Source organism: Ascidiella aspersa, chromosome 8 (assembly GCF_963924565.1).
Source record: "Ascidiella aspersa chromosome 8, kaAscAspe10.2, whole genome shotgun sequence".
NCBI lineage: Eukaryota > Metazoa > Chordata > Ascidiacea > Phlebobranchia > Ascidiidae > Ascidiella > Ascidiella aspersa.
The window spans coordinates 22,530,146-22,549,928 of NC_139454.1; the positions used below are offsets into that span (position 1 = coordinate 22,530,146).

The 19,783-nt window shown below is 36.4% G+C and overlaps 1 protein-coding gene across 1 annotated transcript in view; it reads right to left on the reverse strand.

The window, feature by feature from the left end:
• Nucleotides 1-2,496: 2,496 nt before the first annotated feature.
• The window catches only part of LOC146136906 (transcription intermediary factor 1-alpha-like), a 31,110-nt gene continuing 13,823 nt past the window's right edge, over nt 2,497-19,783 (reverse strand). Inside the window, exons 15-24 of the mRNA XM_083396280.1 lie at nt 19,200-19,269; nt 16,153-16,324; nt 15,333-15,382; nt 13,406-13,527; nt 12,111-12,210; nt 10,991-11,068; nt 9,065-9,298; nt 7,468-7,660; nt 5,080-5,201; nt 2,497-3,401 (exon numbers count right to left, since the gene is read on the reverse strand). Of these exons, the coding sequence (XP_083252406.1) occupies nt 3,318-3,401; nt 5,080-5,201; nt 7,468-7,660; nt 9,065-9,298; nt 10,991-11,068; nt 12,111-12,210; nt 13,406-13,527; nt 15,333-15,382; nt 16,153-16,324; nt 19,200-19,269 (1,225 nt within the window). The 3' untranslated portion in view covers nt 2,497-3,317. The remainder of the gene's footprint in view (nt 3,402-5,079; nt 5,202-7,467; nt 7,661-9,064; nt 9,299-10,990; nt 11,069-12,110; nt 12,211-13,405; nt 13,528-15,332; nt 15,383-16,152; nt 16,325-19,199; nt 19,270-19,783) is intronic.

Consider the following 19,783-nt stretch of genomic DNA (forward strand, 5'->3'; position numbering starts at 1 on the left):
TTTTTGAAATACTGATTAACATAAAACAAACCTCATTGCGATATATCATCATTTCACTTTTTAATAATTTTTTTAAACTGTAAAGAGAATTTTTAAAATAAAAACGAAGTGCATCCAATTGATGTTTGCTAAATTCTGCAGGGCTGTTGGCGTCTTACCCTTGAATGTATTTTTGTGCCGTATTTTCGTTGTATATTTGCGCACAAGATTTATTTTTTTGGCGCTAGGATTTTAGTATGTCATTTAGCTTTTGTAGCATAAACTTTGTTAAAATAAATGGTTTTATAAAACTAAAACCAGATTTTTCTTTGGGCACATGAAAAGTTATGCGTATAATCTGTTACCAGTTTATGCCAGTGAATACTTTTTTCGCCTGATTTTCATTTATTACTGAATATCCACCTTATTTTAGTTATGTAAATGAGTAAATACAAGGCTGTAGAGTCGAAGCCTGACTAAACGAAATCGCACATTTGGTCAGAGCCAGACTTGATCGGGATTTATTGCTTAAACATACGAGTTCCAAAAAGCTGAATATGTAAAGCATAATAGAAGACTTAGAACAAACGCTTGGGATTTTGCAGCACAGTAAAACGTCGTCTTTCGGTTATACCGCGGTACAACTATCACACCAGCGGTCAACATGCACTGATCTATCAAAAAAAGGACCGTTTAGCAAAAAAGACTAAAGTTTGTTAAACTTAAGTGTTTAGCAAAAAAAAAAAAAAAAAAGTGTTTAGCAAATGGCGCAGCAGCTTCGAAATGCGATATACTTTAAAGCGCAAAAACTCGGCATTCGTATTCCAAAATACTGCATTTATTATTATGAGAATAAAAAATGATTTAATTATTTCGAATAAAAATATTTTACATTATACGTGTAGTAAAAGAAAACTGGCAGTCCTAACCATTGTTCAACTATGAATTGGTTCAAAATATACGATTAAAACTCTGGTACAGGCGCGAAATATTTGGCAGCATCATGAACAACAAAAGCGACGAAAAAACAACATTACAAAATATCGCCAAACGCACATAAAAAGGCAAAGACGGCACATCAGAATCAGACATTTGCGACAGAGAAAAAAGTGACAGCAGTGATAAAAAACGACATGTCAATAAAAACAAGACACAAAAGGTCTAACACGATTGAAAAGATTTCCAGCAGGTAGTTTAAGAGGGATGTCACCAAAAGCAACGCACACTTCTTGGTGTCACCTTGCTTCGTGGCAAGTAAAAAAGAATAACGCTTCATTGTTTAGATTATTGCGAGAAGTGAAAAGCAGTGCGCGATAGATTAGGTCTCCACAGTGCAGCACAAGTAACTATTTCATACAGAAAGGCCTATATTTATTAATCTGAATAGTGTCCGTATTAAGTAACGGTCTGTGTAAGAAATGCGAAAAAAGTTTTCAACGGCCGCATTTAGTTCTTATTGCTAGTAGTGCTTGCCATACGCTATCAATTTTATTTTTTTAGGTCTACTAACTTTATTGCCTTATCTCTTAACAAACATTTTTTTTGGGGGGAAGGGGTGGGGGGTTTGCTTAAATAAAGTTAAAGAACCCCTACTCTAAAATTCGTTGTCTTATCAACAAAAAAATATCCTTTTGGGTTATCTTAAAATATAGGGTTTAACAATTAACTTACAGATGCATTGCTGTGCTGAAGTGTATCGTGTAAGTTTTGCCGGATTTCTTGAATGTGCTGCGATAGATTTCCTTTTTTGTAATTTAAAACAGGGGCTAAAAATGATTTTTTTATAAAGGGGCAGATGGACCGAAGCATTGGGGATCACCAGGCGGATTTAAAATTTTGCTTTGAACATTTTGGAATCGAATTTTCTTAAACGAAGCAAACCTTTATTTTAGCAAGTGACCTTTATAAACAAGGCATTTTATAGTAAGCTTAATAAATTTGTCATTTAGTGTAAATATTCATCAAAACTTAGCTTGAACTTGCAACCGACAAACAGTTCCTTTATATTAAAATATTAAAAATCTAATTTTATTATCAAGTAATATGCCGCGGGCCAGGGGGAATTAAGCTAGGGTTTGGATTGGCCCAGGGACCGTAGTTCGGTGACCCCTGCTATAAAAGGATGTTTTAGGATAGTAGTTTCAATCTGTGGGTCGCGTAGAGAAGTCATTTTCATCTGGTATTCCGTGAAAAATCTTTTCGAAGAAATTTATTAATTGACCAATATTTCATAGAACATCTGTCGAATATCATTGATTGAACACAATGGGCGTTGGTAGTTTTCGTTTCACGGAAGTAATTATTCACTGCCCTCAGTTTGAATGTTCCATCGAGATGTTTGGCTTCATTTATTGCTGAGTAGTCTAATGATAGGACTGTAATTGCGTTTGCCTGTTGTACTATACCAGGGGTTCTTAAACTGGGGTCCGTGAACTACTTTTAGGGGGTCCATGAAGGTCTAATTGAAATATTAGTGCATATTTGAGAAGTAATTACTTTATTAAAGAAAACAATCTAATGAAAAATAAAACGGGTTTGCACCGACTGTATTTAGACTCCATTTCACTTTCACATTTTTAGGCCAAAATCAGCAAATTTATGAAGTCTATTTGTACTGTGGCGTCAATTTATGACGTTATTTTTTTAATTTTTTTGCCCAAAGTGGTCCACGCGAGATGAAAATTTTAGGGATCCGCGGTGAAAAAAGTTTAAGAACCCCTGTACTATACAGTTCAAATGCCAATTGTGTGTTCATCCAAACAGGCCTATATGTCGCTTCAAGAAAAACGAAAACGGATTTGATTGTTGTTGTGTTGTGTTGTCAAACTTATTTTAATTAATGAAAAGTTCTGTCGCTCAAAAAAGGTGAGAAATACTGGCGCAGAGCGTTAAAGGTTTCCAGTCAAACTACTGCAGAAAGGCCATGTCGTATTCTGTCAAACGCGTTTGAATAAGGTTAATACCCATCGAGGTCTACAAAAAACAAACAAATTAGATCTACACGCCTATGGCAATCTAACATTTTAACACTTGTATACAAAAGGTATTAAGGCGAGCAATCGTCTTGACGTTAGGTAGGATATTCACTTGGCCTTGCTGTATTGTCGTAACCAGGGAGCATTGACTACCTTCCTTCATTAAAATTTTGGTACCATCTTGCCTATTTAATCGTTCAAGCGCCTACATATTGAAAAAAACCAAAAAATGGGCAACGTTTTCGATGTATTATTGAGGCCAAGGTTGCAAAAAGGCCTCGGAACCCAACCATGATCTATCCATTCTTCGTTGTTTAAATGAAGCAGCGAAAGAGCAAATATTCGTTCCCTTCTCTCCGTTTCTCATCTCTTCGTTGAAATCGACATTCGCGACGTTTTGCGCTTGGGCTTTCGGGGATTTCCCTCGGGGATTTCGCATGGAATCTGCTGTAAAAGCAAATATGATCAGGAAAGAACACTGGAAGCCTTCGCAAGACAAACCGAATCTGTCGATCAATGATGCAAGCAAAGCAGGCTAGAAAAACAACTAGCCTGCAGTGGGGTTCGAACTCACGACCTCCGGTCAAGCCGGGACCGTCGCTCTACCAACTGAGCTATGCAGGCTCAGAGAGGAGCGAGTCGAGAAACAACCATACGCCAATGCTTGCTCAAGCTGTTAGTACAAGCAACTTCATGTTGAAGGGATCTACAGTTCCATATCATTTATTCAATGAAACATGCACAGTTGCACACACAGTGTGTTTAATAACTGAGATCTGGCCCTTCTGAAGCTGCTTTTTGACCAACGACTACGGTTTACGTATAATTAGCACACCGAAAGCCATCGCAGGCTCATCGAGTCTGTCGATCAATGATGCAAGCAAAGCAAGCTAGAAAAACAACTAGCCTGCAGTGGGGTTCGAACTCACGACCTCCGGTCAAGCCGGGACCGTCGCTCTGCCAACTGAGCTACACAGGCTCTAAGGGGCGAGTCGAGAAACAACCATGACAGCTGACGCCATTGCCTGCTGAATAATGTAAGAACAAACAACTTCCAAATAAAGAGGATCTACAGAAGCACGTTCAGTAAGTGAAAGTAACACACACATGAGTGTACAACAACTCTGATCTAGCCCTTCTGAAGTACATATCAGAAAAGAGCAGACCACGATACCAGGTCTTAGTACGGACGCGCATCCCGTTGTAATAAGCCATCAGTTACGATCCTTTCTTATCCAATGTGGGTAATTTGGCGATAGTAAGCGATCCAGCGATCCAGCGCTGCGTTTATTAAGTGGTAAAGGTAAATACTCGTTATTCGATCAACATCGAAGGTTGCTAACGAGAGTTCGTGCGGTCAATGGTTAAGGCCCGTCACTACACTGTAACACAAATGAGATCAAATCTAAATATCTATAGGAAAACTTTATACAAACTTATTTGTCTAGGACAGTGCACACACCTTTTCATCTTCTAAAATGCTTTATATTTTTCCAGTGAATGAACTGGAAATCATACTGACACTGTTCACCGACAAATTGCATTAAAACTTGCGCAGAGCCGTGCTTTATCAGGTCAAAGCAGAAAAATACACTTGTCGTTAATCAGTACCACCTGATTTCCACATTTAGAATTACAAATACGGATGTCAAAAATGATTAAAGAACGTAGCCCAAAACAGTGCTTCCCCCTAAACTTTCTCAGTTTGCGACCCACTTTTATTGCAAGTTTTATTGTGCGGCCCACAATGAGATATGACCAAGCGAATTAAAAACACATTAAAAAGAACAAATTAATCTTTACTACTGGCGAACGTACTGAAATAGTTAATACGACAAAATATATCTAATTGTTACGTTGCATAGATGTTACCTAATAATTACGCAATAATTTCCCGATCCAATAGAAAACTGTAACATTTAGAAATGCTTCGCGCTCACTGGTTGGGAAGAACTGGCCTAAAACATTTGTTACCTAAAAAAATCGATTTAAATTGCAGAATAATTATCCTTTTAAACTCACCGGAGATATCACAATTTTAACTAGCATATCAAAAAAATTGTTGACTAAACCAAAAAATATTCAGACGACATTATAAAAATTTAGTTTGAAAGCGCAAGCATACTTCAATATCTTGTTCGTCGTCGGATCCTGGTCGCCAAAGATAATCTTGATAATCGCCACTGGACTCATCTTGGTCGAACAGGTCAGCCCTTTCGTCAGCATCCACGTTCAGGTTGAGTACATCTAAAGCGAATCGATTTTAAATCTCAGCAAAAGTGCATGTAAACCAGGGGTATCCAACATGAAAAACAGCCAATTGTCAAAAAAGCTAAATTTGTTATACAGCAAATTGTCATTGTTTAGTCACAATACAAAACAATCCCAGCAATTACGACAACAAACCATTACTTCTGATATTATAACATTATACTGTTTTTATTTTTTGTATAAAAGCGCTTTCAATATTAGAAAAAAAAATAGCTGCTAAACTTTGGCACGGAAGAAGTTATAAGATAAAAATTGACAAACACGCGCGTTCCACGCTACTTTTTGGCAACTTTACAGACAAATAGCCTCCTATGCACTGTGGCACTCTCTCCAACGAAAGTTTAACAAACTTAACCTAATATTTATATATTTTTGCGCGTCGAAAGTATTCCGTCTTTAAAAAAATATACGAAAAACCCGTTTTCCAAACTCTGAAATATACCGATTCACATTTTCCAACCTCATCAAGTCAATGCCACGCTGTGTGTTTTTCCCGATTTATATCGTCTTTGTACCGCAAGTAACACATCGGTAACTTAAAGCCAAAAAAGAAGAAAAAACGTGCATTTTTTTTTGTATAAATTTTTACGTTATTTTAGTCTTAGCTTTCGGGTCAACGCGCCAATATACTAAGCAATGTACATTTTTTTGTCTGTGCTCAATGCTTTACGCCCCCCTCTAAATCTAAATTAAAGTTTGCATTTTCAAACAAACATAGTCGCAATTTGTTCGCGCTACGCGTCACGTCTTGTGGCCTTCTTTAAATTCGACTTAAATTGCACATTTTCGCACAACTGAAACTTTATTACAAATTCGTTAGCTTATTTGTTTTATCAGATCCTATTTTTGACCCGGCCCGCGACAACATTTTAAGTTTCTCATGCGGCCCGCGGCTAAAAATAATTGCCCACCCCTGGACTATAGAAATACCTTATGACGTCATTGCTATCTCAAACGAAATAATTTTCGAAATCAAGTAAAGACATTTATAAAAAATCAAGTCATTAAAAATGTTTTTTTTAATAAAACGCGTAAAATGACGTAAGTCGAACTCAAGTCATTTGTCCAGATGACCTTAGTCAAGTCAAGACAGTTAAAATCCTTAACTTAAGTGCAAATTAATTGACTTAAGTGCAAATTAATTGACTTAAGTGCAAATTAATTGACTTAAGTGCAAATTAATTGACTTAAGTGCAAATTAATTGACTTAAGTCCTTAAAACCCTGTTTACCCGAACGGGCCAACTTGTTCACTGTAGATTCAAAAGCGTTGGTTTGCATCAGGGGTGTCCAACTCAAACATGCCGACGTGCCAATTTTTATCTTATAACTTCTTCCGTGCCAAAGTTTAGCAGCTATTTTTTTTTCTAATATTGAAAGCGCTTTTATACAAAAAATAAAAACAGTATAATGTTATAATATCAGAAGTAATGGTTTGTTGTCGTTTTTTATCAGTTGCCAAAAAGTAGCGTGGAACCTACGAGAAAGACAAAAAAAAACCCGCGGGCCGTATGTTGCCCAGGTCTGCTATAGTCTATTCGTATTGCCATATTTACAGGTGCTGTTTTTCGAAAAAAAGAATTTAAATTTCTATAGCGGTCAAAGGGGTACACGGGATGAAAGATGTTGATAACCATTGAGTAAGCAGTCCGTACAAAAATAGGGGTAGGGAACCTTCGACAATAACATTATGCATGTAGTGTTATGAGGCTTTGACGAAACGCTTGGAAAATTTCAGAGAATATTTCAACGTAATTTTTTGGAAATAATACAAACCATCTGAAAAGGCCTACCGAGATCAGTCAGCCTAATCAGGATTTTTAAGCAAGCACGTCCAGGTAAGAAAAAAACATCTAGCCTGCGGTGAGGTTCAAATTCAGACCTTGGACTAAAAGACGCATTTTTGTTCATAAAAAATAGTTATGAGGTATATTTTTAACTTAAATTTTTAACCTAGTCGTTGACGCCTTTGAAAAAGTTTATTGGACTTGTGATGTAGCCAGCGATAAAAATTTTACTTTTTTGTATTTATTATTTTTTATTTTTGTATTATATAATTGTTTGTATTCGAAAATTATAAGCAATTAATAATATTTTTAAGTAGTGTTTTTTAAGATGTTTTGAAGGACCGAAGCGGAAATAATATATGGCGAATTTTAATAATATATACAAATTTAAAGACGTTCTACAATCAAGGTGACACAAAAGTTTCAGAAAGAACAAACTAAGTGTCTGTCACTTGCCTTCAAGAACGGCTTTCTGCTTTGCCATAAGCTTCGCTAGGTATTCCTTGGCATCTGGGAACTTGAGCAGGACACGTTCGAAGAAGTATCCTTGTAGAGCGCTCGCCTTCTTCGAGTAATCCGAGTGGGTCTGCGAAGTATTTACTTGAATAACCTGTGGTACATGCACCAGTCGCACCACTAGTGAGGACAACTAAAAATATATGTACTTTTGTTGAGTGACTAAAAGCACTTTCGTCAAGTAATTAACCTATACCTCGGGGGTTCATAAACTGGGGTCCATGGTCCCCTTGGGGGCACGGAACTTTAAATTTGCCATTGGAAAAATGAATTAAATCCTTACAAAATTTACAAAATCTCATCGTAATTAACCAAATGTAGCAGGAGATATAAACAGTAAACTTGGAGGTGAAAAAACGTAAAGGTTTGGCAATTTAATACACTCATAAAAGTTTTTTGATAATAAGACGTAATTTGACTACGACAGTTATTAGACCAAGCTAGGGTACAGCATTACAATTGGGGATAAAGAGCAATTTTAAAATGTTAGTACTTTTCTTTTCATTTTTGAAACAAGCCTACAAGTAGAAATAATGACTTTAAGCGGTGTTTTTTTTGAGTTAGATTTACACTACTAATATTACCATAAAAAGCCCCGAATTTCAGAAAACAAATATAAACCTTAACCAATTAATGATAAAACAACACAACAATGAGATATGTCTGGTAATATCGGAACAGAGTCGATACCGGATGCCAAGTAGTAGTATCGGTACTTGTATACCGATACCGATATTTTCGAAAATGTATCGTGATTCGATCTGATATCAAAATGACGTCATAATCGGATGTTGAGGGTTCCTCTGCTACATTAAAGTAGATTGGCGTCACTTTTGAAAGGCCTTTATGTTTAGCAGACAGCATATGACTTTTTAAAGCTCCTGCACCCATAGTTGCCAATTAAAATCAGGGAGTCGAACCGGAACCGAACCGGAACTTTATGAACCGGTTTTGGGTCAATTTTTTCCGAACCGTAACCGAACCTGAACCGGTTTTTAACGATTTCAAGGAGCCGAACCGGAACTGAACCGAATAATTTGAAAGTACCTGAACCTTAACCGAACCTGTAAACAAAAGCGGTTCACTCCAACATGACGTCACAACTTGTATTTTAAAGACTCGAGTTATGCCATGTTTAAAATTTTATGAACAAATTTGAATACTGATTAAAAACGTTGATTTTTTTTATTTTAGATATTTTAATAATGAGTTGCTGTTTTTTTAATGCGTCACGTAACTTTGATTGAATAACTTACTATTCAAAGATTATTATCTACATTTGTTGACCTACATGTTTAGATTTAACGCAACTTATATTGTATTCGAACCGGAGCTGAACCGGAACTTTTAAATTGCTCCGAACCGAAACCGGAACTGAACCGTATTCCGAAAAAAATCCTTGAACCCGAACCGAACCTGAACCGGAAAAGTCAAACGGTTCGACTCCCTGATTTAAATGTGATTTACTGATTTTGATGCCACCAAAATGTTGAAGGTCACTCCGAAAATAAATTATACAAATCACGATAAATATCACCGTACCCATTGTAATAACATAAGAAATGCCAAATAAGTAAGCTCGTCTGATTCTAATGCATACAGGGTAAAACCTCACGTTGTTAAATACGTAGCAGTTGATGATCATCCTTTGCACATCCCTGAACATTCCCTTTTCTGATGTGTAAGGCGACTCGCCATCGGCGTTTGCAAGTCGACGTTTGATCTTGCCCAAGTCCATCGGCTTTCTGATGTGCTTGTAGTAATCGGGGTTCTGCAAGTTTAACAATAGACATTTTTTGGCTAGGTAACATTTTAAACGTTTCGAATAATGCTTTATTTATTTTTAACATCTACTTCTAAATGGGCATTCACACCGTAGGTCTAACTCAGTGGTTCTCAACCTTTTTTTCTTTCGTGGCCCATTTACGTTGCAAAATAATTCTGTGGCCCAATAAATTTATGAAAGAAAAAAAAACTGTAAAATAGATTTAGAACAAAACACAGCAGAACATATTTCAAAACAGATTATTTATTCAACCGTGCATTACTAAGATACGTGCGGTTCAACAATAAATTTACATTGCTTTTTAATTGCTCCCCAAGCCATTATTCCTGTAAAATTAAATATAGTGACACAAATGAAACTAAATCTAGCTTTTTTAAATTGGTCTGTGGCCCACCTCAAATGTTCTTATGGCCCACCAGTGAGCCATGGCCCACTGGTTGAGAACCGCTGCTCTAACTAAACTCCCAAACATTTTGGTCCACGGTAAGTAGTTTTAAAAATGCGGACCAAACTTAAGTAAAAACTATTGCCATCATAGCAAATTAAATCAAAGATTTCAGTGATTTCAGTATTATTATCTGTTTCTGTAAATGTTGTAACACTAACTGGATTTTTAGCCTAATTTTATATGGCAAACATAAAAATCGAAACATACATCAAGAAAATTGTTTAGAAGGTGGAAAAGTAACTGAAAAATGGCATTTTATGACAAATTGAAACAAAACACTCCAAATCACGTCATCTATCCAACTTCTTTCGGGCGAATCTAAGACAATCAAACAGACTCCAGGCAGAAGACCGAAATAAGAACCACATCACAGACGGGATAAAACACAGTTCGGAATAACACAAAGCAGGAATAATGCCTTATAGTTGTAAAACGTCTAAATTGGAATAAGACCTAAATGGTCAGAATAATGCCTACATACCATTTTACCTAACCCCGAACCCTACCCCCAACAACCCTAATCATTTTAACCCTAAGCCAATTTCCAACCCTACCGTTTGACCGTCCCTTACCCCCAAAAGGGGTAAACAAATCTGGTGCCGCAGTTCAAACTAGGGCAACCAAACGTCGATACCAAAGCGGCCGATGACAGACAAGTGTCCCCCGATCGTCCCATACCCTATCCCTACACTTTCAGGCGTTATTTTTTCATTTGGGCTTTATTACGATGAATTTAGGACTTATTTCGACAGGTTTAACTATTATTCAGACGACTTAAGATCTTATTCTTTGGTGGTTATCAGTGTTGTAAATTAATTTCGAAATGAATATCCAATAAAATAACTTGATTTCAAGTCAAGTCTTATAACAAGTCTAGTCCCAATCCAAGTCATCACTTGCTCAGGTCAAGTCCCAGTCAAGTCATTATTAAAGCAAGTACAAGTCCAGTAATTAATAAAGATAAAACGTTAGACTATTAAAATTGGTAAGCTTGTCCGTGTGTGATTTCAACTAAAAATAAAGCATATGGCAAGCTTATGTTTTACGCCCCAAATTAAACGAATTAACCCAATTTTACAAAAATTGGTTTAAATAAAAAGAAAGTCCCTAAACTTGCTAAGCGCCCCTTTTCCGCATTTCGTAAACCATTTATTTATTTAATAAATTGACCCCTGTTTTTCTTGGTAGTTACGCGAATGAGCGTCTTACCGCGATATGATAATACTCACCACGGCACGGTTGACCGGCTCGCGAAAGTAGACGCTCTTCTGGTGGCAGAAAAGTTGCAGCAGGATTTGTTCACAGAGCTGCGAAAAACAAAAGTTTCAAGCCGACCGGTAATTTTAGGACAGTGATATATTATGGGTTCTCTTTAAGAGTTGAACTTTTCTTCATTGTAAAGTAGCGTTCCCTCTATATTCTATAATATGCGCAACACATATAGCCATTGCTCAAAAAAATTGCTTTTTGCGCTCCTGCAGAATCAGCTAGGTTAGAATTTGGCAATAGATCTGGGCAAAGGTGGAAAAACATCGAAAAGGGAAAAACAAGTACAAGTTTTGTGTCTCAAATGTGTACACTGGCTTTACTGTTGCAGGATACACACAAATACGTGGGCACTGTGCATCTACTCTAATTTAGGCCTTCAGAAGTCGCTTTTCGACCAACGATTACAACCTACTTTTAATAAGACACCGGAGTTATCGCAGACTAGGAATATAGCAAGCCGTGGCGTCATGGTTGTTACTCGACTCGCTCCCCTCTGAGCCTGTGTAGCTCAGTTGGTAGAGCGGCTGTCCCGGTATGGCCGAAGGTCGTAAGTTCGAACCTCAATCCAGGCCAGTTGTTTTTCTAGCCTGCCTTGCGTACATCATTGGTCAACAGATACGGTGGGTCTGCGATAGCTTCCGGTGTTTCAGCTTTATCCAATTAATTAGTAACCATCATCCTTGAAATATTAATGCTCACTGCAACAAGCCTTTAGGTCAGGGGTGTCCAACTAAAACTTGCCGGCGTGCCACATTTTATCTTAAAACTTCTTCTCGTGCCAAAGTTTCGTAACTAATTTTTTTTATTATTAAAAGCGTTTTTTTCCAAATAATCAAAACGTTTGATTGTACATGAAAAACATTTCTTTATTTAATCAATCAAGCAAACCGTTCATGACCAAAAGTGTTTCTTTGCAAACGTTTGTTTTCAGCCGTGCCGAGTGTTGGACACCCCTGCTTTAGGTAGAATAACATTTCTTAAAGGAAATAATGTTGATAAACCTATAAATATTTGTATAAAATCAGACCATACACGCGATGCAGTATTAGGTTGCTATGATGCAAAACACGGAGGTCTTACCGCCAGTTCTCTGCCTTGAAGCAAATGCTTGTTCGTCTTGTCACCCGTCTCTTGTACGGCCGTGTTGGGATCTCGGCACAGCGAACATTTCCACGAGCCCCTAGTAAGCGAGGCCCAAGTAAAGATACTGTTTTAATAATGTGGTGATATGCACTTATATATATACATATATGTTTTTTTCGGGGGTGGGTCAATTGTAAATACAGTTAGTACCAGAGTTGCAAGGACCAAGTCAATAAGTCAACTTAAGTCACTGTTAGTTTTTATGGGACTTAACTTAACTAAGTGGACATGACTTAAGTCTTTAGTGGACAAGACTTGGAGTCTCCGTGGAAAAATTACTATAACTTGACTGAAGTTATTTCGATAAATGACTTGACCTATATTAAGCAGCTTTAGTTTATTTTTTTTCAGTAAAATTGTTTTTTTGAGACAAATATTAAATGTAATAAATTATAATTTGCCATTAGTTCTGTTTGGGATGTTTTCTGTGCCAAACATTACTCGGGATAGAACGTGTCCACCGAATAATATTCATTTTTGAAGTCAATTACTAATAACTCTACTAATTTCTTTTGCTATAACATTGACTTTGATTTGGACTGCGTCATTTTTGAAAATCGAGGGGAACTTCAGCCAATTTAAAATAACTTGTTTACACCACTGATCAATTCTTCCGATACCTGATATTTGGGTCGAAAATACGGTATTACTATGCTCGAATTATAAAGGCAACGTTTTATAGCTTCAACATTTAAAGGCCGTTTATCCTTAACTGCAAATCAGATTTTCTCAGCAATTTACTTTTAACCATTAAACTCTACTTTAGATGGCAAAACGAGGTTAAAGTCCGCAATCTTTTTGCTATCCTATCGGCACGATTACCACAATAGAATTGGACGAGTATCGATAATACCCCTTGGCAACAGGTCGGCTTCAATCGTATAACATCGGTTATCCCTATTAGAGATCAACCGATGTAACGTTTTTGGACTGATAGCGATAGATGACACTTTTGAAATATGTAAAAATGAAATCCAAATAACAATTCATGTTAACTAATTATATTTATTGAGCTATTATTTTGCATACATAACCCTCAACAAAACTTATTTTGCTCAAAAACTGGAAATTTGTTTGTTTATTAGGAAAAAACTATATAATATTTCGGTAGTAAAATATCGGCCGAAATATAGGGCAAAATTTACCGCTATATCGGCAGAAGCGTAATATCAGCCAGCACTATCATCAGTGAACCGATATATTTCGGTCTACCTCTTATCCCTATGTCTTACTCTGGTTCAACCGACAGCTCGGGTACGTGGCAGTGAAGGTGGTAGACCTTGGGGCAGGTGTCGCAGCACAGGAGGTTGCCACCGTTGTTGCAAACTGCGCACCAGTCCTCGTTGGGATCGCACTGGATATAGATGACAAAAATAAGCGGATTTATTACGATACAATTTTATTTTTTGCATTAGTACACAAAATCATATACAAGAGAGCCTAACTAACAATAAGAGCTTCTACCGCGACAGGTTAGTAACATCAACTGCCGTAAGGACTGCTACAATGTCAAGGCACCTTGTGCTCAGTGACAGACTTGGACAACTAGATAATTCTAGTTTTCGAATTCAATGATTTAGAGCAAAATGCGGCTAATTCTAATTCTAATCTAATTTATGCCTGTGTGCTTTAATTCTACTTCTAATCTAATTTGTGAATTGCTTGTTTGCTGTAATTCTAGTTCTAATCTAATTCGGATTTTACCAAAAATGCTACTTTGTCCAACGGTATTTTTAGTCTCTCAGTTCAAACACAGAATTTCAATTAGAATTTTCTGGTTGGAACGACTTGTATGTAATTTTTACAGGCTAAAACGCATAAAAATGCATACAAATTAGCACACACATATTTACCATTCACGTTCTTATAAGAATAAATTGAGATTAAATTAAATTGGTTGTAAAAACTAAATGTGATTCTAGTTCAAATTCTAGTTCAAATTTGATTTTTTAGGAATTCGGTAAGTCTAATTCTAATCTAATTTGAAAAAAACTTATAACGATCTAATTCTAATCTATTTTGGAAAAACTAAAATGCTCTAATTTTAATTCTAATCTAATTTTAAAAAGCTAAAATAAATCTAGTTGTCCAAGTCTGCTCAGTGACCTTTGACCGCAAGTCATAGAATGATTACACAATCGAACCTATCGAACGATTAGCATTCTTTTTTTGCCTCTTTTTAAGCTTAGTCTTATTCACGTTACATATGCTATTGGAGCATTTTCTCTTTTTAAGAAACAAACGCATGCCACAGATTTATGTTTATAAACAGAGAAGCAATTTTACTATGGTTTCAATAAAAGGTTGCTATTAAAAACACCTCGCAAAATGTTTGGGTCGCGAAACCTTGGGACTTTTAGTTTTGGGTCGCGCCTAATAGTATTTATGGAACCCTGCCGTAGACCAACAGAACTGGGAAACCTATACGAGTATGCGTAGTGCTGCGAGCCGCAATTGTGTGGCGCGTGGTAGCCAGAAATATGGCAGGAGTTAAGTGCAGTGTTGTAATGATTTTTGATTTTTTAAGTTATATTAATTGTAAACTTCTCGGGCGCAAGTTGTTGGTCGTTTTACGGTATTTTAGAGCGTCTGGAGAGAGCAAATTAAATTCGGTATAAATAAATACAAAAGTAAGACTTGTCATACAGTTTGCCAGCAGTGACGATGTAGTACAGTGTTTCTTAAACAGGTTAATGGTTCAACCCAGGGTGAATAATATTTTTGCAGGGGCGAACCAGCCAAAAGGGGTGGATAAGGGTGAACCGTCAGAAATGGATGTTTTTTTTGCTTATTGTAATAGTGAAGTTGCTTTGCACTAAGTGTATAAGCACAAAAATTTGGTGAATGTGGTTTTTGTAGCTTTATATCTCTGGACTCGAAAAATTATAAATTTACAATGGTAAAATTTAGCTTGAGTTGATCTTAACAAAAATCGAAACAACCTAAATCATTTTGTGCTCTTATATATAAAGACGAGATAGTTTTATCATATCATGAGACAAGGGTGAATGAAATCTGGAGATAGATGCTAGGGGTAAACAAAACTAAAAAAGTTTAGGAAGCACTGAGGTAGTACATAGTTACAATTAAACAGTGATATTATTTACAGACTGAACAGTTATCTGTGTTTAAATACATTAGTTGCAAAAAAAAAATTACCTTTATTTCCACGATTTTTGGTTGTGTGACGATTTTCAATTTTGTTTCACCTGAAATGGTATTTTTTTAGTTTGGTCGTTAAATAACAAAAATAAAGTCAAAAGCGTACTTTTTTGCATAAATATGGATACACGTCCCATCTTTAAAGGTAAACTATTTCGTTTAAAAAAAGTAAACAATGACAGTACGCTCTCGTAACAGTTTTAATGCAGATGCCACCAAACTACGTCAGGCGGGAAAGATGGGGCTGTGATGTAAATCGAATTCATAAACTAAATTTCGAGGAATTTTTTATAACAAAACGATAATTGTGTAAAATTCACACGATATTTGTTTGGGTGAAGTGGTTTTATTGTTTTTTTTTTCAATTTAATAATATTCAATACAAATTTCGATGATTTCCAGTCTTTACAGCTATTTGGCACCTTAAAAAAAAAGTTGGGGCCCCTGTTCTAAAGTAAAGTGTCAATCAAATCAGTCGACAAGTAAAAGTAAAACGTTTTTCACCAGTTATCATCATTTCATTACAAAATGAGGTCCGGGCTTTGTATTGTTACAGATCGCCATAGAATTTTATGAAAACAAATTCATTTACAAAATTTTGTGAAAACAATTTTCAAAATTGTGGCTTTTCAAAGACGTAAATCGCTCGACGATTTTTGAATATAATTCGAAAACAAAACAGCATTTCAAAAGCAGCTTTCAAACATACATAACTCAGGCTGGACATAAAATAAATCCAAAGACTTTTGAAAAACATAGAGCTTTAAAGACTCTTTAATAGGTAAATTAATTTAAAGACTTTGGGGCAACCCTTTACCTGTTAACACCGCTGTAGTCTTGCTTTCGCTTCTCTGCCGTTCGAGCTGTTTGGCGTAGTTCATGACAAGTTCAGTTGCGTGTTGCACGACCTCGTCCTTTCCAGATACCGCATTTGTAGTGGACAAAGTCGGCGCAGAGGTGTGAGAGGGCACGGCCGTCAACTTGATGGACTAAAAAACACACCCAAACTGCTGCATTTCTTGTTCCTAAAACAGGGCTGCTGAGTCGGGTTCCGGAGTCGTGTAAAACTATACGTGAAACTAACGGGTTTAACGTGCGCATGTACAATACCAAATTTGGAAACTGATTAGGCCTCAAACTCTGAGTTGTAGTGGTGTAATACAGAGGTAGGCAAAAATTTGAAAAAATACATGTCATTGAACGTTGTGTGTCCTCCTTTACTTTAATCTAAATAGAAAAAAGTGAAGATTTTGGGCTACAAGCTTTAATTAATATCTGTACACAGTTTTATCACAGTTAATATATATCATTATCTTCAGGTATTCGTGTGTTCTCCTTTACTTAAATAACAAACAAACAAAGGTTAAATAATGTCCCAACTTTCGAAACTCAGACTAATAACAATTTTTTTTTTTTAGGGCTCAGGTACCTCAGGGTTGGTGGGTTGTGCTGTATTCGTAGAAGGTATATGTACTGCCGAAGCAGAAGGTTTATTGCTCATAGACGTAGAAGTAAAGTGGAATGAAAGAACGAATAACACGCACTGTTGTATAGGGCGCAGAATGCAATCACCATTCCAACGTAAACCAATAATTACTGGGCCTTGGGACGCTAGCGAAATACCAACGCGAGAAACGCGTGTACAAGGCGTGTACAAGGCGTGCATGCTGCATGGTAGACTCATAGAGTGCGACAACGAAATACACGTACTAAAATGATACGGTGGTCGAACTCCATGATAAAATGCGTCCCATCTCTTATAAGTGATGCTTGAAATGCTTCTCAGTCACATTAACTGAAGATGATACAAGTTCATATCGAAACGTCTTAATCAAGATGATGTCGATCTACTCGACCTTTTTGGCTTTGCAATTTATTATCAAGCTACATTACAGATCCGTGCATAGTGTACCCAAACAAGAAAGGGTTGTATAAACAAGAAAACAAAGCTACAAAGAAAACTTACTGATTTTTAATAACCGCCGTGTATTAATTCCCATTTTTGCGATTCGTGTAGTCTCAAAAGAGAAAACATCCACAAATTCGGCCTTGCTTCACATTTCGGTTTACTGAGCACAGTCGAACCTCCACACACACGCACGCGCACACACGCGCACACACGCACGCGCACACACGCGCACACACACACACACACACACACACACACACACACAAGCCAGCTATAGAACAACATTCCCACGGTGTAACCAAACAGGCAATTATAGCTGACAAGGATGTTCAGTTGATTTAGTTCGGAAATTCGAGAAACGCAATAAACCACCGCTTTTAAACAAAAATTACCAAGTGCGGCGCAACACGGAAATCGGCACTTTTTTATAGTCCCAGCGTATGGTATTTTGCACCAACTCGTGACAACGAGTTGCTCCAATATTGTGCAACCTACGTTACATGTAAAAGTTTTCAGTCATAGACTACGAGAAGGCTGTTGCTTATTTATTAACCTTAAAAAAACAGTGAAAAATAATGGAAGTGCGCAAATAGTTGCCGCAAAGTTTTATGAAAAACTATTTTAAAGACTTTGTAGGTTTTAAATACCTGAAATTGAAATTTGATCCCTCGACATTTTTAGTATAAGTATAAATGTGATCAACGCATTAAAAAAACATTTTCAGATTGTTTTTTAAGTCAGTTTTACACGCATAACTTGCTGGACATATACAAAGTCAAAGACAATACTCAGACTTTTCAATAAATAAATCGATTCAAAACGATCATAGACTTTGTGGTCACCCTGTGTGCAGGGTAATAAACTGAATTTTATTAAAACGCTAATTTAAAAAAAAATATTAAAGAAGGATAGGCTGACGCGGCAAAAACTAAAACAAAACATTTTTGGGAAAATAATGATCCAACTCAAAGTTAGGCTTTTTCGCCCAAAATTTCATAACCAGGGCTTGGATTTAAAGAAGCAATACAGCGTCAGTTAAACATTTAGGGTTATTAATAATGAATATCAAAGTCAAATGGGCCTAATAAGTCGACGTCATCTTGATAAAGAAGATTCGAAACGCGCTTGTATTATTTTATTAGTAGGGCCCGCAAAAGCCAATAAAGTTAAGGACCTCGTCTGTCCACGAATCAAGGAATAAAGAGTTGTTTCAGCACCTAGGGGTCTGTTTCCAAGAAGTTTAAAGGTCAAAATAAAGATAAAATTTACAATAAAGTTAAAATGTTTTAATAAAGTCAAAATTTGTCAAATTATGGCTTTTGACAAAGTTTTTGTGTTTCTTTAAGAGTAATTTTTGTAAAAACTCGTCGTGGAAGCATTGTTAATCAGGAACTGCGACACAATTGAACCATATTAACCCATAAAAGCAGGAAAAATGTCACAATGGCCACTTGGCAGTAACGTTTATCGAAAATTGTGCATTTTTTTTATTGATTGTTATACGTATTTAAATAGTTCTTATAAAACACTTTATCTTTATAAACGAGGTCTTTTCGAAGATCAACATTTTGGATTTTAGGAATAGCCTACTGAAATTCTGTAATACAAAAATGCCTAAGCAAGCTAAATCTAACGCTAGAAAACACGACGCACTTTTTATAATCCATAAAACACTTTGACTTTGCGACAAAATATTATACTTGGTTGTAAAATCGACGTAATATTATGTTTGGGTAACTGGCATCAATTCAAGGAAGAACTGTGGCCTCTACAAACAAGCAATTTCGTTAGGTTAAAAAATTTGATAAAAATAATTTTTTTTAGGTTAAAATAAAACTGGCCCTATTTATTAGTTAATGTTTGACGTTTATTATTAAGCAACACTGCAGATCCGTGCATAGTGTACCTAAATATTGAGGGTTCTGGTGATAAAAAAGAATATGAAAGTAGCTTACACTGGCACCAGTTGGACGGTCCAAATAATCCAAGTCAACCAGAACTGGAGGTTCCAAGTCGATTGTGGAGCTGTTGAACACAAAAAACACACAAATCAAACAAGAGCAAAAATAAATTATTTTCTAGCAATTAGAAATGGCTGTAATAATAATTATCAAAACCAAATAGGTTGAGTAAATCGACGTTTATCTAAATATATAAGTCATTGATAATGATATAAGTGCGTATCGAAATCAAGATTATGTCGATTTACTAGAGTTTTTGATTTGACATTACTTATTAGGCTACATGACAGGTCCTAGCATATATAGCAGGGGGTTAACATACGGCCCGCGACGAGATTTTGAGCGGCCCGCAGACAGTTTCCGGTCTTACATGATAATGTTACTCGCGGCCACAGTCTGCCGCAATCCCCCACTACTTGCTTGCTACGTCCAAAAATAGTGGTTATTGTCCAAAAATAGTGGTTATTTCAAATTTTTTATCAATTTACAATAACTATTTCGCCATGGATTGTGCTCAAGAAACGTAAAGTTGACAAGGAGTGTCGCAAACTTATAAGGATTGAATGCCCAAATTTTCA